Source organism: Podarcis melisellensis, assembly GCF_964234715.1.
Source record: "Podarcis melisellensis genome assembly, chromosome: 16".
Classification (NCBI taxonomy): Eukaryota; Metazoa; Chordata; class Lepidosauria; order Squamata; family Lacertidae; genus Podarcis; species Podarcis melisellensis.
In genome coordinates this window covers 11,088,669-11,109,629 of record NC_138533.1, presented here as the reverse complement: position 1 = coordinate 11,109,629, position 20,961 = coordinate 11,088,669, and the positions used below count along the sequence as shown (strand labels likewise).

Sequence of the window (20,961 nt, the reverse complement as noted above, 5' to 3'; positions counted from 1 at the left end):
ATTTTTCTTGGAATCCTGCCCCCTTTTAATTTTTCTTTTTTTTAAATTCTTGCCATATGCATAAAGCTGAATGTGCACTAGTTAAATGTGTGTTAAGTTGCGGCTTTAACTTGCAATGCAATGGTATACATGTGCCTGCTCAGAAGTATGTTTGCAACAGGGCTTACTTCCAAGTTCTGACTGCGACAGAAATTATTCTAGCAAGTAAGATCAGCATCGGCTGCTGTTGCTGCTTTGTTTGCGAATGACACATAGCTGGTTTGTGGTTCCTTTGCATTGAAATGAATGGACTAATGTAATGAATATGGAATTCAATATGTAAACTAGGACCACATGCAGGCTTGCACTTAAAGCGATATGGTGTGACTTTGAACAGTCACAGCTTCCCTAAAAGAATGCTGGGAGATGTAGTTTGCAATCACAATAGGACACTAGTATTGGGAATAATTATTAGCCTTCCAATGGACATAGGCATTCCACAACCAACTCTATGCCCTGTGCCCTTTCCTCTTTGGTGCAGGTAGAAGTTCACCAGGTGATGCCCACCCTATTTCTGGTCCCTACGGGGGGTGGGGGAGGGAGCCACACCTATTATACCTGTCCTACAGCTGATCTTTTTATTGCCTGAAGCCCACATTCCCTCACTGCAGCCTTCCAGGGGCTGCACATTGGGGGTTTAGTGCGGGGCAGAGGCAAAAGTGGCTGCCTTTGGAGGTTATATTCCAGCCACACAAAAGCTAGAGGATTCTACCCCTACCCACACATCTCTCCACCCTCCCAGCAACATTATTCAAGGGCAAGGACACAGTCCAACCCAAGCAAAGGCACACAAGGGGAGTGGGCCTGGAGGGGACGGTCCCCAAGGGCCACATCTGAGCTCTGGCCTGGAGGTTGGCCACTCCTGCCTGCAGAGGGCCAGGGCAGCCGCTCTTAACCAGGGAAGGCAGCTCACTCATTTCCTCTTTAATCCACGGACCATGTTTTTATTTCATTAAAAAAATTGGTTTATCAAAAACTGAGGCAAGGGAGAGCAGCTACAGCGAGAGAACGAGGACTCCATAAATAGAATAAATAACTACACACCACTGCCAACAGCTAGAGCGATTGTGAGACGCACACCTGCGGAGAGGAAGAGGAAAGGGCCTTTTCTGGGGGTGGGGTGGGGGGCACAAGTTGCAGGCTGGGACCAGCCCTGAGAGAGAGAAAAATATGTGTGTGAATGTGTAGAGCTGGAAGAGGGCATTGTGTAATGTTAACTATATCACTATAACTTCCGTTCACAGGAAGCTTTACAATCTATCCCCTTTCCAGCTTATTTTGATTTTAAAAACCACCATGATTCAGCAGCTACAGAAAATACAGGGCTGATCAAACCCCATTTCCAATGGTCCACATAGGCCTTTTTTCAGGCAAGGAAGGGGGGCCCAAGGTGCTAGAAACAGCCTGGGAGGGCAGGCATCCAGCGGGCACCTTAGCCTATTTGGGATGGGGATTAGAGTACAAAAAATGGCACTAAACCATTAGAAAGGACCTCATTGGGAAGGAATATATTGCACGACAGCCCAAAGTTGAGAAGTAGCCCCACTTTTGACCCAAAAATGAAGCTAGGCCACCTTCATGCCATACATTTAAAGACCTGTCATACCATTTTAAATGGCTTCCCCCAAATAATCATGGGATCTATTAAGGTGCTGAGAGTTGTGGGAAATGACCACCTGCCCTTCCCCTCACGGAATTGAAATCCACAGTTCCCTGTGAAGAGCGATTGAACGCTAAATCCCATTCGTGAGGTGAACTAGGGACCCCACAGCAACTCTCAGCACCCCAAACAAACCGCATCTCCCAGAATTTTTGAGGGGAAGCCATGACCACAAAAGTGGCATCGTAACGCTTTCAATGCGTGGTGTGAATGTGGCCCCAATCCTTGGATATTTAAAAAAAAGGGGATTTCTTGCTTGGCTCAGAATGAATAAATAGGTTCCAGCACCCATCTGCGTCCAGCTCTAGAAGACGTGAGAGGGGTTGGTTCAGAGAACTGCAGGAAGCAGACATCTAGGCTTCAATTCTCTGCTAGGAGGTGGTTTGATGGGGGTGGGGACACAGACCTCTCTCCTACCAAATGTTAGGTTCACCACCAGCACCTCGATTGGGCACAGCTCCTCCTCTTAAGGAAGGAGGGAGCCAGAAAAATAGTGTTTGCATACGGACATATTTCTTTCAAAATGTCTGGCGAAGCAGGAGATCCCTGCTTTGCCAGCCTTTTGAAGAAGTCACCCAGCAGCGCCAGGCTGTGGAGTGCCCCCTTCTCCAAACCAGGCAGGGAAGAGGCCTGCATCTTTCCACCGGGGATGGCATGAGGCCAAGGGCTTCTGCAGGAACGGCCTTTGCTTCCGAGGGAGCCTGGCACCAGCGTCAGGACGGAGCTCAGTGGATGTGCCCTCCTTCACTTCAATCGTATGCAGCTACTTCTTCCCCGTTCTGTCCACTGCCTCAGACAAAACCCACCAGCACGCAAATGTCACAGCAGCTTAATGACTCCCTTTAACGGTGCAGAACACCCCCAGGCCCCATAATGAGAGTCAGCCCCAAATTCAAGGGGGTATGGCTGCGCAGCAGCGAGGCCTAACTCTTCTGCAGAAAGTTGGCGGCACCTCTGAGGTAGGGCCAAAGTTTTCAGGAGGAGACAGCAGCGCAGGTGGAACCAGGAGTCAACCGCTAAGGAATCAGAATGTGGAGTGTATTCCCGCCCCCAGTGGAAATTTAACTACCATTTATTGCCCCTCCCAGGTCTCTCTCCATTGTCCAGTCCGGGTTTGTTGGGCCCTGGTGACCCAGCAGACACAGAAAAGGCAGCCCAATGGGCTCTAGGCCACAGCCTGATTATTATTGCAACTCCTACGATTGGTTCTAGAGGCTTGAGGCTTGGCTGTGGTGCCTAGTGCCCACCGGCTTGGACTGCAGCACCCGCCCTAGCCGCCGCTTCCTGGGCCAGTGTGATTGCTCATGGGCTTCTGGGCCGGGGAAGCAGGGGTCTTCAAAAACTCTGCCTCCGCTCGCCCAGGTAGATGCTTCCCAGCATCCTCTGCTTCTCGCTTCGCAGCTTCCGCACTGGGTGCCGCCGCAAGGACGACCGTTCTGAGGATTCCTGGCCTGGCGCTGCCAGCCGCCGCACGGGGGGACCCCACCTCCCGCTCCGCCTTCCCTGCTGTGGGGCTGGTTTTCGTCTTCTCCGGTTTGGGAGCCCCCCGCTCTCCCGTCGCCGAATCCAGCAGGGCCTGGATGGTCCCGAAGGGAACTTCCCCCCAACCCATGGCCCGGGAGAGCTTGGCAAACGGAGTCTTGCGCAGCATCTCCTGGCGGAAGTCGTGGTTGCTGCCGCTCGGATAGTTCCTGCCGCCCAGGCTGGGGATCGAGCCCTTGCCGCCCCGGGTGGCCCGAGGGTTGGTGCCGATGTCGGCTGTAATGTTGGTGTAGAGAGGCTGCAGCTCCTTGGAGAGGAGGGTGTACGAGAGGGAGTTCATTCCGTCCTGGGTCCAAGCCCGATGCGTCCTGATCAGCAGGTCAAACCTACGGGGTTGGGGAGAGACAGAGAGAGTGAGTATGTGCAAGGTCCCATTTCTGCCACACATTTAAAGCACTCTTCTGTCGCAGGTCCTGAAAGTGCTGTCCATGTAGAAAGACTGGGTCATTATAAAGAGAATAAGAAATAATAATAAATTTTATTTATATCCCGGCCCTCCCCAGCCGAAGCCGGGCTGAGAGCGGCTAACAACAGTAAAACGATAAAACATTCTAAAATCATTTCATTATAAAATTAATTCCAATCAAATTAATGGCAACCATTGGGTTAGAAGTTCTGTGAGGATTGCCAAAGGAGGGAGTCAGAATAATAATAAATTAGTGGTTCTTAATTGATCGGGGATTTGGTAGTGCTGTATTGTATTATTTATGCAAATTGATTTTCTCTGGAGTTAAAGATCTGACCAGGACAAACCTTATTATGTTGAGCTCATGTTTTGCACAATTTGTATACGGTGTCTGTTTTATAATGTGTGGTTTGCTATGCCTAATAAAGGATAAAGGTAAAGGGACCCCTGACCACTGGGTCTAGTCGTGGCCGACTCTGGGGTTGCGGCGCTCATCTCGCTTTATTGGCCAAGGGAGCCGGCGTACAGCTTCCGGGTCATGTGGCCAGCAGGACTAAGCCACTTCCGGCAGACCAGAGCAGCACACAGAAACCCCGTTTACCTTCCTGCTGGAGCGGTACCTATTTATCTACTTGCACTTTGACGTGCTTTCGAACTGCTAGGTTGGCAGGAGATAAGGATAACTATATATAAAAAGACCTATGTTGGCTCCCAGGACTGTTTTTGAGCACAATTCAAAGTGTTGCTGCTGCTGATGTTTGAAATCCTAAACTGGCTCGGCCCAGTATACCTGAAGGAGCATCTCCACTCCCATCATTCACCCACTGAGGTCCACCTCTGAGGGCTGGTTCCCTCCCTGCAAGAAGTGAGGTTACAGGGAACCAGGGCCTTCTCGGTAGTGGCCCCCCTACCTGTGGAAGGCCCTCCCGTCAGATGTCAAGGAGATAAACAACTACACATCATTTAGAAGACATCTGAAAGCAGCCCCCTTCAGGCAATTTTTTGAAATTTAAAGTTTTATTTTGTTTTTGTATATGATGGAAGCTGCCTAGAGTGGCTGGAGCAACCCGATGGACAGGGTACAAATAATAAAATGATTATTCCTCCAACTGCAGGGGGTTTTGGGGGGGGTAGGAGGGAGGAAGCAGCACACCTGTGTGGATTCTCCTCGTTGCCTTTATCTCCCTTATGCTTCACCATCTTGTAGTGGCCAACAGAGACAGGAGGCCGCGAGATCTTCATGCCGGCCAGGCGCACCCTGGAGACACAGAAGCAAGGAGGCTGAATTAGGATTTGCTAGCCCGGCCCTATCGTTAGCCACAGTGGAGCAGGTGCCTCAGGCAACATGTTTAGGAGTGCGGGGAGTGGTGGTGGCAACAGCATGTCCACCGCCAACCCCTCTCCATTGGAGACCAGAGCTAGGTCTGCCACAGGCCTGTCACACAGCAAGCCAAACTGCTCACTGGGATAGACTGTCACTATCATGTTACACTGCTGCTGGAAGCATGGCAAAGGCTGTCCATTAACTACCAGCTTAGACCATTGAAAGCAACACGGCAACCCTTTCAACAGCCATGGCTTCCCCCAAAGAATTCTGGGAGCTGTAGTTTCTTAAGAGTGCTCAGCTCCCCCGACAGAGCTACAGTTCTCAAGAGTTCCTTGTGAAGCAGGATTGGCTATTAAATCACTCTGGGAGTTGTAGCAGTGGTCTCCTAGCAACTCTCAGCACCCTTAAGAAACTGCCATTTGCAAGATCCTTTGTCAGGAGGGAAGCCATGACGGTTGACGTGGTACAAGAATGCCTGAAATGTATGGTTCAGGGTGCAGATGTGGCCAAATAAATGCACAGACACACGCAGCATGCTGCCTTAGGAACAGTGGGTGACGCTGTCTCATTGACAATGTTCGATAAGAGTCAACTGCTAGGCCTGCCAGCTTCTGTATACAGAATGAGGAGTGCGAGAAGGAAGAGAAGGGGACGCCATTTTGTTTTGTGCCTCAGGTGGCAAAATATCTTGGGCCAGCGCTGAGGATTTATAGTCAGATGGGCTTGGGCCTCTCCAGAGGCACCTTGCCTGGAGAGCTCCCTAACAGAGATGTCGAACCTGCTCTGAGGTCATGGACTCCTGACCAATCAGGAGGTGGGTAATGTGCATTGCTGTGCTAAACATCCCCCCTCTCTTTTAACGCCAACACTTTTGCACAGGGAATTTTCCAGAAGCAGAGCGTAGGCACGCCCTCACAGCCAATTCCCCACTCGGGTCTCTCTCTCTCTCTCTCTCTCTTTTCCTTTATCTTCCCTCAAGGTTAAGCATTCCACTGCTGTTCCCTCACAGCAGGAGGTGGAACAGTTGCCATGGTGACGCACAGTCCTAGTCAAATCCATTGAAGAGAGGCACAATTTGGGAGCCAAAATGCTTCCCTGGGTGAGCCTGTTGGAACCAAGTACCAATTTTATTAATCCTTTGTTATCCATGTCTCTTAGTTCCCTCTCCTCCTCCTTCCTGCCACCCCTCACTGGAAAATCTTAAGATTGTAACCTCCCTGGGGCTGGGATCCTGCCTCTTTCCCAAGGCTTATGTGGTTTTTTATTTTGCAAAGCGGTGATAGCGAACCTCAGGCCCAGGGTGGTTGTGAATGCGGCCCTCCAGGCTTCTCTATTTGGCCCTTAGAACTCTCTCTACAGGTCGTACCTTGGCTGCAGTTACACTCTCTCTGAAGGAATAGGCATAGTCTTTCAATACTTCAAGGCTCAAGTGGCCTTAGTGGCGCTGAGTGTCTTCCATCAGCTTCAGCTGCTGGCATCCATCTCTGGAGTGGGACAGCCTAAATCTGTTGCCTGCGCTCTGGTAACCTCAGAGCTGGACTACTGCAATGTGCTACACATGGGGCTGCCTCTGAAAACTATTCGGAAACTGCAGCTGGGGCAGAATTTGGAGGCCAAATTGCTGACAAATAGTGCCAGTTCTGGCATGATCGTCCTGGCTGCCAATTGGTTTCCATGCAAAATTGAAAGTGCAGGTTTTGACCTATAAAGACTTCTGTGGCTCAGGACCCCAATACTTCAAGGACCGCCTCTCTCTTCCCACCTGAACTGACCCGTACCCTGCGAACATCATCTGCAGTCCTTCTTTGTGTGCCACCTCCATGGGAGGTTCAGAAGGTGGCAACACAATATTGGGCCTTTTTTGTGGTGGCCCCGTTTGCAGAATGCTCTTTCCAGAGAGGCATCTCTTTATTTATAGGTGCTAGGTACCCTGGCTTTTGGCCCTTAATTTGAAGAATAGCATTGTGGCCTCTTTGAGTGAGGTGGGATCGCTAAGTCGTGCTCTGCTTTATCCGTTTAGTGGTACTTTTTGGATTTTTATTGGATGTTCCTAATTGGTTTTAATGTAAGTTGCTTTGGGTTCCCCTGTGAGAAAAGCAACTAACAAATGAAATAAACAAAGACTACACCTCACTGCCCTACTCTACACCCTCCTTGAATATAAAGCTACAATTTCCAAAGTTATTTAGCCATCCGTCTTTCTTCTCAGGGAACTCTGGTAACTGTAGTTCTCGGAGAACAGCATTCTCCTAACAACTCTCAGCTCCCTTAACAAACTACACTTCCCAGGATTCTTTGGGAATTGACAGTTTAAAGTGGTGTCATAGTGCTTTAAATGTATGGGGGTGTGTGGCCTAATTCCTAGTAAGTCACTCACAAGTGTGCTAAACCCAGGTTGGTGAGGTGTTAGGTAGTCAGATTCTAATGTCTGCAGGGGTAGATTAAGTTTCTCTTCTGGTGCCCCTTTAGATAATTCTTTTATCACCTAAAAAATTCTGGACATGCATTATTTGGGATCAAATACGCAAAATCAAAGCTTCACATCTGTTCCTTAGAAGAGCACAGATCTTTGGAAAGCTAGTTCTATTCAGAATAGACCCATTGAAGTTAACAAACATGGATAAACTAAGTTGGGCACAACCCTGAGAAAACATTTATAGCCCCGCCTTTCCATTTAAAATCTCATTGTTCTGTGCAGTTTCCCTTTCCACCTTCTCTCACCGTTGCTGAGCTGACCCAACAGCATCTCACAAGAGACAACCCCCCCCCCAGTGTTGGAGTATTTGTGAACATCCCATGGCATCACAGACGTTCAATTTGCCAACAAGTTCAAACCCTAACGCAACAAACACATGGGATTACAGAGCTGGGCGCGTCATCAGGCCTGCTGCAATTTTCTCACCTTACCTGAATGCTGCAGCCCAAACCGCTACAGCCTGCGTGGGGAAAATGAGCATGCAAGGATCCGACAGCGTGCACAAGGCAGGGTGGAAGAAAGAGATAAAAAGAGATGATAATGAAGGCGATGAGAAGGAAAACAGCACTCCAGTGGCAGAGTGGGAAGGAGGGAGTGGAACAAACAGAGGCTGGGTGGGGAGATCAGTGCTCCGATAATCTCAGAGTCTTGCAACAGGCAGGGAAAACTACAATACCAAAGATCGTAAACCTACCAGCTGCAGCTACTCTTCCCGCTGCCCATTTTTAGCCTAAAAACCATGGCTACACTTATGCCACAGTTCTTCTCAATTGCAGGGGGGGGGGGAGCAGGAAGAATGATTATCTGGCCTGGAATTTAAGAATCTGAGCTGCTTCTACCACTTTTTATTTCTTTCTTTCTCCCTCTCTTTTAAAAACACAACAAGTTTCTAGTCCTTTTTAAGTTGGTAGAGTTGCCTCTGAAAAATGCTCAGGTCAATGCCTTCTTCGCAGGCACTGTAAAATTTGAACCACAGAATCCTAGAATTGTAGAGTTGGAAGGGATCCTGAGGGTCATCCAGTCTGACCCTGCTGCAATGCAGGAATATACAGTCGTCCCATACCGGGATCGAACCTGCAACCTTGGCGTTATCAGCACCATGCTCTAAACAACTGAACGAACCACTGCCAACCCCTCAGCTACAGTTCCCACCGAGTCAGGTGCCAAAACGAAAAGAGCAATGCATGTTGTAAGCGAGAGAAATGGTTGCAGGTCGGAATGCAGAGGGCGAAGAGACAACGGCCACCACAGAAAGAGAGGGGTGAACAAGGGACACTGACCTCGTGGCAATGTCGTCGTCCTCGCCTCCCCAGCCCCAGTACTCGTTGGGGAAGCCGTTGATCTTTAGGTACTGGTCCGGGGTAAGGGCCGACACACCGCCAAAGTACTGCGAATATGGGAGGCTGGAGTGGGAAAATGGAGAGAAAAGCCAGAATTGTTAAGTCGTTTTAAGTGACAATGGGAATCCCCCACACTAGATATTTCAAAGACACTGGGTGGGGGTGGGAAAGGCTCTTGACACAAATTTGCAGAGCATTTGCTGTTTCGCATGTGCTAGTGTACTGCACATAGTTGGAAAGTCCAACCCCAAATCAAACTTAATTCATATTTGGTCCACTTGGCAATGATGGGAAATTACTTCTGGGTGTAGTTTGGATTTATTCTTTTTTTTTTAACTGATTCTATGAATTTAATGAAATGGAGTGAGTGCGCTCCGAGTGCTGCCCTCAAAACAAAAGAGCCTTTTGAGGAGGAGCATCAGGACCTGGTTATGTTTTCTGCTCATGTTTTGAAATAGCCCCAAAATGGTGAAAGCTAGAACACTGAACATTCTGCACAGATTTTGGCCAATTTCATTGTCTGGAAAAACCAGCCAGTGTGGTTTAAAAGGCTCAAGGAAAGTCAAGGCAAGGATAATTTCCTTATTGATTAGTTTCCTTATTGATTGGTTTCCCTTGATTCAAAATATGTTAATAGTTCTAATCAAACAAGGAAACCACCTCACAAACATGGCCAGCTCTGAAGAGACGATAATTTCAGCATTTGGCACTCACTTTTTCTCCTGTTGGATTCTGCACTTGTTTTTACATTTTCTAATGTTTATACATTCGTTCTGCTCTTGGTTGTTACGTGCTGTATAAAAATTAATACTTTATTTTTCAAAAAAACTAACGCCACAGAGCCAGCCCTGAAGACAGCCACCCACCCACCACAAAGCATGGTGCTATCAGGGAAGTCCTGTCCTCCCAATCCCTGCTTTCTCACTTGTAGCCAAACTTGTTCATGGCGACAGAGACGTGCTTGGGACTCCACGGGTCGCAGATGTAGAGATTGTGGTCGTTCTCGGGAATGAGGTCAACATCGTGGAGGAAGAGGCAATTCCACTCCTCATCCTTTAGGGCTTCCTTCACGCCCACATTCAGCAGCTTGGCCCGGTTGAAAGTCGCATTGCCAGCCTACGGAGAAGCAGGGTTGAGTGGGAAGAAGTGGCAACAGGGCGAAGAGAAAGACTCACGAGGCCCAGCCCTGTCACAAGGCAACTGCCTCAGGTGTCAGCAGTGCTAGAAACTCAGAGATACAAGCTCAGTGCCAAATGGCTCCTTAAAACAAGGCTGCAGCCACCAGAACAGAAGATTTGGTTGCCATTTTGTGAGGGGAGACGGCTCTAAAGTCTTACTTTTCAAATGATGGACTGTGTTTGATTCTCAGTTAAACATCTGGCTAGTTCAGATGGCAACCTTGAGCTAGGTTAAGAGCTCTGAGAACTTAAAGAAGAAAAGTCACTTGATCTAGGGAGAGTCCACATATATATTGGCCTATTCTGAACTTTTCTTAAAGGTGACTGCTCCTGCTCAGGCTGCCCAGAGAAAGCATTTTGTTCCCAAAATTCATTCCGATTGTGCAGATAAAATATAACTGGTAGAATTCCACAGGGCGGTGTATTAGTTCCAACGATCAAGGTACCACTGTATAGCAAACATGATTGCTTATGGGGACAGTTTCACTCCCCGAGCAATGCGGATCTGAAATGATTTACAGTGGTACCTCGCATTAAGTACTTAATTCGTTCTGGAAATCCGTTCTTAACCTGAAATTCTTCTTAACCTGAGACACCACTTTAGCTAATGGGGCCTCCCGCTGCCATCACCGCACGATTTCTGTTCTCACCCTGAAGCAAACTTCTTAACCCGAGGTACTATTTCTGGGCTAGCAGAGTCTGTAACCTGAAGCGTCTGTAACCCGAGGTACCACTGTATATGATATTTTAGGGAGCAGGCGGGATCCATTACTTACATCATAGGAGCCTACACAACATAAAACACTGTTGCTGTATGTAGGTTTTATTTTGTTTTTTATCTTATATTTTGGAAATGTACACCCAGATTTTTTCCCTTTAACTTTTTTTGGAGGGGGCCAAGAGAATGGGGCCCTAAGCTACAGCTTGTTTAGGTTACACTTAAATCCGGCACTGCCCCCCACCCCTGGGTTGCATTGAATTAATCTCTCTTTCACACAAATCCCAAACAAACGCACCTGATGGACCACATAGATCCCATACTGCAGCTGCTGGCGCTGGAGGAAGGGGTGTAAATAGTAGAGCAAGTGGCGCAGGTGCGTCTCCCGGTTGCGGTGCGGGATGATGACGGCTGTCCGGGAGCGTGGCTCGCAGGCGGAAGGGCGGTACCTGCCCCCAAGGCCCACCGCCGGGTTCTTCTCTTGGATCTGCTCCAGATTCGGCACCTGGCTGAAGCTCACTGTCAGGGGGCCAACTGAGATGAGAGTCGGTGGGGTGAGAGGAGAACAAGAACAGAATCAAAAATTCACATGTAGGCACTGTGCTCTTCCAGCGAGAGATGCTTGCCTCATCTCTCTGGTGCAGCGTTCCAAAAATCCCCAAAGAATCTGCCCAAGTTTCTAGTCTTCCTGAGGCCTGCATGAATACCCGACACGAAGGCCTCTATCTAAATCTCTCTCACCCCAGAGGCAGGGAGCTAAACAAACCTTTCCTTCCATGGTGCTAGGAGACTCTGTGCGTGTCAGGTGTGGCGACAAAGTTTTAAGCTGTAAGCAGGATTTCCCAGAAAAACGGAACGAGAGATGTGCACGCAAAGAGAAGGATAACAAGCTGTTAGGAGCAAATGTTGCTTTGTCCTCACGCCAAGGACATCTGGGTCAGGGATAATCCCACAAGACTGGAGAGAAGCACCCTCAACATCTTTCCTTTATAATAAAATAAGTCAGAGCAATCTGGTTTGGGTGTTGCTGCTCTTAATATGATGGCAGGAGCCCCAGGTGGACAATGTGACGAGTCAGGAGCACGGGAAGCGCACGTTAAACTGAGTCAGACCCACTGGTCCATCTAGCTCAGCGCTGCCTGCACTGGCTGGCAGCAGCTCTTTGGGGTTTCAGATGGTGGACGTTCCCAGCCCTGTCTGGAGAGGCCGGGATTGAACCTGGGACCTGCTGCATGCAAAGTGATGCCCTGCCACTGAGCTATGGCCCTTCTGGCTCCCTGCGCCACTGGAGTTGCCATCACTACAGGAGGCATCTGTGGGCATCTCAAGCCAAGGCACCATCACCACAGCCCAGCATCCTCCGGGCCTAAAGAAGTCATGTGACACTGGGCAGCCAATCCTGTGCCACTACCCGCTATAAAAGGGTTCTAGGCCTGCCACCCTTTTCCTAATCCAGGCCGTTCAGCTGAGGGAGGTGGCCAGGTCCTCTCTCTTACATTCTGTTCCGCATCTATACTATAAATATAAAGGACTATGGCACCACTTTAACCTGTCACGGCTTGCCCCCAAAGAATCCTAAACAAACTGTCATTTGTTAAGTGTGTTACGAGACACTCCCAAGTCCCTCCAGAGCTACAATACCCTGAATTTCCTAGGGAAAGGAATTGGTTGTTAAACTACTCCTGGAATTGTAGCTCTGGAAGTGACTCAAAATTGTTTTATGTATGAACATGTAGACTCGTTGAAATTCGTGGAGCCAAGTTGGTAATCTCCATTAATTTCAATGGATCTAAACTCTGATTAGAACTTGGCTGTTTAGGGTAAAAACACTTTTTTACCCTCAGGTATATAAATTTTAGAAAATAAAAAAATAAGCTTCATGCAACTCTACGTTCCTAGATCTTCACTACCAAAACACTGTTGCTATATATAATCGTGCATGGTATCATTTTGGCGCTATTAACATTCTTACCATTAGCTCTGTTTTTAACCTTAAAACTATTTTATTCTGGGCTTTTGCTTTAAGGCAGGGGTGAAAAATATAACTTCTGCCTTTTCCTTTTCTATTGACTTTTGGAAGTTGTGTTTTTCTTGAAACCATCCTGGCACAAGTAGATGGGTTGCTATATTATCCTTTTCCTATTAGACTGCACTGTCAGCTTAGATCTGAGGTAGCTAACAAGGCACCCATTACGGTGCCCTCAGTTTCCCCAACCCCCCTCCCATTCTCTTTAAATAAAAAATGAAAAAAATTAAGGGAGGGTGGCCAGCTTATCTGTTGGTCTGCAGTCCATTTATTTTGCTGTGCATGTAAGCATTTTGCCTCTTTGGATGTGTGCAAGAGACTCACCAGTTTTTCCACCTGTGAAATGGGTACTTTGTGCTGGCCAGAAGTTTCTTAGATTTCCAAATGTGCCCCTGGGCCCCCAAAAGTTGAGGATTCCTGGCCTAAGTTAAAAATATAGATTGCGATCCTATACACACCCCAGGAGAAAGTGCTGCTGAGTTCTGGAAATTGTAATGCACTGTGCTAAATGATGCATTTTTACTGACATGCTGGGGGCCACCCGACTGACGCTTGCTGTCCACTGGCAATCCGTGGGCCACAGTTTCAGAACCCTTGCCTTAAATCACGTCTAGGGAACCTGTGGGCCCTCCAGATGTTGCTGGACTCCAGCTCCCATCAGCCCAAGCCAGCATGGCCAATGGTGAGGCATGATGGGACTCATAGTTCAGCAACATCCAGAGGGCCACAGGTTCTCCACCCCACTTGGAGGAGTGGTAATTTTGGCTTGCTCAAGTTACTGTTGTATACTTGCTCAAGTATACTGTGTACTAGGGACGCGGGTGGCGCTGTGGGTTAAACCACAGAGCCTAGGACTTGCTGATCAGAAGGTCGGCAGTTTGAATCCCCACGACGGGGTGAGCTCCCGTTGCTCGGTCCCTGCTCCTGCCAACCTAGCAGTTTGAAAGCATGTCAAAGTGCAAGTAGATAAATCTGGCGGGAAGGTAAACGGCATTTCCGTGCGCTGCTCTGGTTTGCCAGAAGCGGCTTAGTCATGCTGGCCACATGACCCGGAAGCTGTACGCCAGCTCCCTCGGCCAATAAAGCGAGATGAGCGCCGCAACCCCAGAGTCGGTCACAACTGGACCTAATGGTCAGGGGTCCCTTTACCTTTATACTGTGTACTGGCACGACTGTCAGTTTGCATGCCATTTTTACAGAGTGCAGAAGGACAAGCCCCTGCCCCAAGGAGCTTACAGTCTCAACCTCTAACAAAGGGGGAAAGAGAAGCAACGAGTAGCACGGAAATCGCAGATAACGGACAGGTACTGGGGCATGCTTGAAAATCCTGCCCACACATCCCTGGAAGATCAGCCCTACTGCACTCAGTGGACTGACACATGAGTAGACAAACACAGGGTTAAACTGTTCATTGCAACTTGGAAGGGAGTAGCCCAATGACGACATTCTGTTCTTGGCTACCTCTTGAGGGCCACATGCCAGTGGTGGGTGGAGCAACACACATTAATTTCATCCTTGTGCAACAGGCTAGCTTCTGCACCTGCTCTCTCACGCCCTTCTCCATCCACCCTCCAGATAAGCAAGAGGCAGAGTTCAACTGGACTAAAACCGCAAGGAAGGTGCAAAGCAGGGTGGGTGAGGGGTGTGGCCTGGGGAGAGTTCCAAGGGCCGTTCAGAGAGGCCCGAAGGGCCATATTTGGCCTCGAGTGAGGGATTTCCCCCCTGCAATAGGGATTCCACAGGAAAAGTGATCAAGCTCATACACAGCAATACAAAACTGCTCCTTCAGCAACTCTGAAAAGGCTCGGCCACTTAATGGGGTGCCATGTGATCTAATAATTAAACATTTACCCAGGCCCAAGCAGCAGACAAAGGGACTGCCAGGCATTAAGCTGTGATAACCGCCTTATCTTATTTATTTTTTAAGTGGCTTTGAGAGACTTTGTAATCTTGCATACGTCTGGGTTTTAATCTGGAAATACTGAACTTTCATGGGAATAGTGTTCTTTGCGGCCTTACAGAACCTGAAACATTTTGGAAAACAAAGCGGAGGACTTTTTCCAGCCTGAGGGCCACGCTCCCTCGTGGGTAATATTCTGGAGGCCACATGCCAGTGCAGGACAGAGCTAGAGGCAAAAGTGTCAGGGCAACAGATGCAGCTCTTAACTTTCTACTGTAGGCCATGGAAAAGGCCTCCTCTGCACTGTGGATTTAAAGCAGAGTAATACAACTTGGAAACTGTGGTTTGTTAAGGGTGCCGAGAGTTGTTAGCAGACCCCGGTTCCCCACCCACCCAGAGCTACAATTTCCAGAGTGGTTTAATTCCTGTTCCCAGGAAACTCTGGGAACTGTAGCTCCGTGAGGGGAATAGGAGGGGTTCCGAACAATTCCCAGCTAGCTTAGCAAACGGCAGATCTCAGGATGCTTATTTTTTTTATTTTCTAAAATTTATATACCTGAGGGTAAAAAAGTGTTTTTACCCTAAACAGCCAAGTTCTAATCAGAGTTTAGATCCATTGAAATTAATGGAGATTACCAACTTGGCTCCACGAATTTCAACGACTGTTTAAAGTGGCCTAATAGTGCCTTACATGTACAGTGGCACCTCGGGTTAAGTACTTAATTCGTTCTGGAGGTCCGTTCTTAACCTGAAACTGTTCTTAACCTGAAGCACCACTTTAGCTAATGGGGCCTCCTGCTGCTGCCGCGCCGCTGGAGCACGATTTCTGTTCTCATCCTGAAGCAAAGTTCTTAACCCGAGGTACTATTTCTGGGTTAGCGGAGTCTGTAACCTGAAGTGTCTGTAACCTGAAGCGTATGTAACCCGAAGTACCACTGTATAGCACAGAAGTGGCCAAAGTCAGCATTTTTCCTCACGCACACACAAACCTCTCTCCATGCAGGAAAGAAGAAGGCATTATTACAGTTCAAGAGCGAATGCACGTAAGGACGGCATGGAGCAGGCAGGACTGGTGTGGTGTGCAACTTGGAGAGAGTAGCAAGGGCCAGCGAGAGACACATGAAGGGCCACATTCAGCCCCTGGGCGCAACATTCCCCATTGCCATTTCAAAGCCGATTGTGATTCTCTGTATTCTAGGACAAGGGAGACTCTCAAGCCCCTCGTATGTTGGAACCTACACTGAACCACCCCTCACCCTGCAGTTTTGACCTCCACACTGAGCAACGTGGTCACAGGCCCCACTCACTGAGGTACGGCGACCGCTCCGGGCAGTAGGGCAGAGACTGAGTGGGGCTCCCATAGCGGGGCTGCTGAGGCAGGAGGCTGAGGTTGGTGTAGACGTCGTGGGTCCGGGAGTAGTCGAAGGACGGGTTGGCGTCGTGCCCAAATATCGAGGCCAAGTTCCGGAAGCCACCAAAGGAGAAATAAGCCATGAAGGCAAACTGGAAGCCAATGAGGAGAGCCAAAGTGCAGGGCCGATCCAGGAGCCTTCGGAGCATGGTGGGCTGGGGGGCAAGGTCTTCTTCTCCCTGGGCCTCAGAAGGACAGCAGTCACACCTGCAAGAAGGTAGGAGAGCACATCTCTGAAGACCCGTTCCTGGGGAGCAGCACGGGGAGAGGGATGAAGCTCAGGGGCAGGTCATCTGCTTGGCATGTAGAAGGTCCCAGGTCCTTGCCTCTCCTTCTTGCTTTCAGGCTCTTGGCCTGCTGAAGATGATGGAAACAAAGTAGGGAGGATAGGCGTGTGGAATGGTGAGAATGTATTTTAATACTTTGTTGGAAGCTGCCCAGGGTGGCTGGGGAGACCCAGCCAGATGGGCAGGGTATAAACAATAAATTATTATTATTATTATTATTATTATTATTATTATTATTATTATTATTATTGTCACACTCAGCCATGAAGTTCACTGGGTGACCTTGAGGCCGGTCACCATCTCTCAGCCATAACTTACCTCACGGGGTTGTTGTGAGCTTAAGATGGGGAGAGGGAGAACCATGTACGCTCCTCTTGAAGGAGAGGTGGGACAAAAAAAAATATCGAAATAAATAAATAGAGTTGGAAGAGACCCTGAGGGTCATTTAGTCCAACTTCTTACATTGCAGGGGTTGGGCTGGATGACACTTTGGGTCCCTTCCAACTCTACAATTCTTTTCTGTGAAATAACATTATGGACTAGCAACCTGTTGGCAAGGCCGAATGAAAAAAATGATTAACCAACCTCAGAAATCTTCAATGGACCCACAGCCTCGCTGTTACTTTATACGTAATTTGCTATTGTTATAATTTTTGATTTTAACAATAGTAACTGGCAACAAAGCATCAGGTTTCCTTTTCTCCCCCTTACAGGCAGCGTCAAGAGACGGCTTTGCAGAGGGACAAAAGAGAACTGGCGAGCGCTCACACACATGCGCATCAGCATTCCCAAAGAGAACCTGACCAACCCTGAGGCCGCATGCTGCCCAAACCTGTCTCAGTTTCCTGCAAACTGAAACCTGCGACTTTTACCGATTAGGGGGAGCAGATAAAGTGCACAGGCCAAAAAATTGATAGTCCCATTCTTCTCTGGGAGCCCCAGGAGCTTAGGGGCAGTGCACATGGTTCGCCCATCACCCCCCATTTTATCCTCACTGTGACCTTGTGAAGAAGGTTAGGCAGCGAGAGAGAGAATATGAATGTTGTGCAACTGGTTCAAAGTCACCTGGCGTGGTGGGTTGTGGCGTTCAGCTGTCTCTGGTCCAAGTCCAACCCCTATATTTATGAATAAAAAGGTTTGCATAGGAACGTAAGAATCACCTGGTGTTTCAGGCCAATGTCCTATCTGGTCCAGCATCCTTTTAAAGCCACCAGGGTTAGTAGCCTTCAACACCTGCTGAGCAGTGGTGTAGCGTGGGGGGTGCCGCACCGGGCGCAACATCTGGGGGTTAGGGTTAGGGGGCTCTAATCCACGGGTTAGGGGGCACAAATTAATTGCCTTGCCCTGGGTGCTGACAACCCACGCTACGCCACTGCTGCTGAGGGAGCAGTTCCATAGTTTAACTTTGTACCACATCCTGCATTTTGGCCCTAAGAAATAAACTGGACTCTCACATGCAATGTTCCCGAGCGATTCACACACTGAAGGCTTAGTTTAAGGTTAAAACAGTTGCATGCAAAGCTACACAAAAATCACAGTTCCACGTATGCACCTAACAGTTTGGGGTGCAAAATCCAATTTCAAAAAGGGGTGTTTGTGTGTTAAGAGACTAAGATTCTAGACCGCATGTTTCCAGAGAAGAGCACTTTGGGAAATGTCCGAAAGCTGGCAAAATAAGGTTGGCAGTGGCAGAGCACAGGGCTTCCATTCCCTGCATAATCTCCAGATTATCGGAAGCATAATATGTCATACGTCATCTTCAAAGTGTCAGAATAAGCCGTGCAACAAAGACACAGTTTCATCTGTATTGGGTCCTAGGAAACTGGCTGAGGGAGAGGAGAAAAGAGAAATCCTCTGGGAGCAGCATAAACTAGGCATGGCAACATTTTAGCACTGTTTTTACCCACCACCACCACCCATTTCTTAACCCCCTTACTTGAACAGCCAACAAGAAAGGAATAGATCTGTGTAACTCAAAAGCTGGCGCGGTTCATTTCAAATGCAGCAGGTTCAAGTAAGAACTCTCCATCTTGGCGCTGCCTAGCTCCCCTTGCTCCTTTTCCCATCCCTCTCTTTCCCTCGGACGTCCCGCAGAAAATTAAAGAGCCCTGAGTAACTCCAAAGGTAGCACACTTCCATTTGAACATAGCTGGATCCAGCAACTTTCCTTTCCTCCCTGACCTGCTTTCACCTGTCTATATCCTGGCGCGACTGACTCACCTGTCCTCCACCGGGTCCCTTCCCAATCTCTGCTCTAAGCAACTACCTCCTTATAAAAGCCTCGCCTTTTAACTCCCAGCGGGATACAGATATGGATATCGCGCACCCATATCTAATTATTTCGCAACGGAAGCACCAATTCCATCCTGCTGCTAAAAATCTGGGATGATCTCTACGGCTAAAGCTCAGTTGGCAAGGGAGGGGGAAGGAGCCAGAGCCGAGCCCCTCCCCCACCCTCTCCCCTTCAGGATCCCTTTCCCCATAGAAACGCCTGGGGGGGGGAGGAGGGCGCGGGGGTTTGCAAGAGGCGCCCCCCGCCTCCCTCGCCCAGGTGCAAGGCTCAGCGCCACCCTGGAGCCCAGGTGTCCCCTGCTCGCCGGGTGGAGGAGCCTCTCCCAGCGGCGCCCACCCTTCCTGCAAAAGAGCGCACCCCCCTCGGCCCCCAAGGGTGCGCGCCTGCCCTCCCGCACCTCCTGCCCCGCCCTTGCTCACCTGGGAGCTGGGAGCCCTCCGCGCCAGGAACGCCCGGCTCTTAACCCCACCCCAGAATCAGAAACACCGCCGCCGCCGCCGCCATCTTCAGTAGGTAAAAGGAAAAAAAAAAGGGAAAAAATGGAATTAAGGGGCGGGATGCTTTGGGGAGGGGGCTAAGAGAAGGGCCGGTGACGTCGAATAACAGGGCAGGCCCGGATACTCCTCCCTTTAAAGCGCCCTGCGCGCGGAAGCAGAAAGTCCGGAGGCTGCTGCAGAGATTTTGATCCGATTTGATTTTTTTGCAGTCTTTTTCCCCCCACGGCGGAAGCTCCAGGATTTGGTTGACTTTGGACGTCTGAGGCACGGCGGCGTCCGAAAGGCGAGAGAAGCCCTGAGCATGCACAGAGGGCCCGTTTCCCTCCTCGCCTGCTGCCACCGCGCTAGCAGGAATCGGACCCTACTGCATGACAACACTGGCGACATAGGAACGGACAGCTGTAGATGCACCCTCTCTTTGGATAAAATACAACGATATTTGGAATGAATTTACACAGAGTATATTAGTTTATTGACAATTATGTGTGTATTAGGATAAGAATATATGCAAGTAAGGTAATGTAACAGTATCTTTTTTTCATCATCACTCACTTTTTTCTTTTTCCCCTCACTCTTGTCTTTTTATAAATGAAATTCTAATAAAATATTATTAATAAAAAAAGGAATCAGACCCTACTAACAGGGTGGGGCTTTGGGAGGGAATACATAAGCACCTTGGGTCTGTCCACTCTTGAAGAAAAATGCTCCATTCACTGCATGTTACTCAGAAGTAACTCCTTCTGGAGTCAACAGGTTTTAAACCCAGGGTAAGAAGGCGATAGGACTGCAGCCTATAATCCTTGAACAGAACAGCCAGAAATGTCAGGAGCATTACCTTACCCCCGTGATGGAGTTTATTCTTTATATCAGCTTTTGCCAACCTGGTGCCTCCTATTCCCTTCAGCCACAGCCAGCTCAGCCAATGGTCAGTGTTTATGGGAGGTGGAGCCCAACAACATCTGGATGACCCCATGGGTTCCCTTTCCTGCAGGTTAGGGGTGGTCCCACTGACAATACTTTTTTCTGTTCTCCAGCCCAGAATGGACCATCTTTGTCTTTTTCTAATATGTAATTATATTTATGGGTTTTCAAAAAATACATTTCATCCCCCCCCAAACAACATGAGTAATTCAAAACACATGTTCCCCAAGTATGATTGATAACACATCATGGTCAGTGAAGGACTAAACACTGTGTTTAATCGTGTTCCTGGGAGCCTTTGGAAATTTATAAGCATGTTTTTAAACAGCAGCTCAAGAAATAAAATCAAGCCAGGTAGCATAAAATTTACAGTTTCTTATTGTGATTTTTTCTCCAACAATTGGTCAGGTTTTCCATCAAAAACAGTTCTTAAATTTGTGCAGACCAAGCTTCAGTAAGTCCATATCCAAAGATATCCAGTATCTGGTTATTGTGAGGTGTGCAGGGATCATGAGAAGGAACAAACAAGTCTATCTTTAAGGCCTTGTGTATCTTCTGTAAAGACTGAAAATAAAGCTCTTTAAGGATCTGTGGTGGACTAGATGATCCTCAGGGTCCCTTCACAACAATTCTATGATTCTATGGTAACTGATCAGGCCAATTTTGTGGAGTATTTTTGTCCAGAAGGAATAAACAAATGGACATGTCCCCCACAAGTGTATAAATGATCCTATGTCATATTTCCAACATGATGATCATGATGATAATTTATAACTAATGTCTCTATGTTTAATTTACTTAAGAAATATGGATGCATATGCCAATCATCTTTGTTTTTGATTGATTTTACAACAAAAAGTTTAACTTGGACCAAAATGGGGAACTCTCATCAGCCAATAATCGGGGGGGAATAGTTTGGTGGCTGATATGGGCCATATTC

General features: G+C 48.4%; 1 protein-coding gene across 4 annotated transcripts; it reads right to left on the bottom strand.

The window, feature by feature from the left end:
- Positions 1-955: 955 nt before the first annotated feature.
- On the bottom strand, positions 956-19,127 carry B4GALT3 (beta-1,4-galactosyltransferase 3). 4 transcript variants are annotated; one of them, XM_081891649.1, is made up of 7 exons: positions 19,023-19,127; positions 15,920-16,230; positions 10,985-11,220; positions 9,716-9,906; positions 8,731-8,853; positions 4,801-4,905; positions 956-3,567 (listed from the first exon to the last, which is right to left on the bottom strand). In XM_081891649.1, the coding sequence occupies exons 2-7, from the start codon at positions 16,170-16,172 to the stop codon at positions 2,970-2,972; spliced, it is 1,506 nt and encodes a 501-aa protein (XP_081747775.1). In that variant the 5' UTR covers positions 16,173-16,230; positions 19,023-19,127; the 3' UTR covers positions 956-2,969. The 4 variants fall into 4 exon arrangements, with proteins under 4 accessions (XP_081747775.1, XP_081747773.1, XP_081747772.1 ...); XM_081891647.1 differs by having other exon boundaries at positions 15,920-16,380; positions 19,023-19,105; XM_081891646.1 differs by lacking the exon at positions 19,023-19,127 and adding an exon at positions 18,531-18,670 and having other exon boundaries at positions 15,920-16,380.
- Between the last annotated feature and the right edge of the window lie 1,834 nt (positions 19,128-20,961).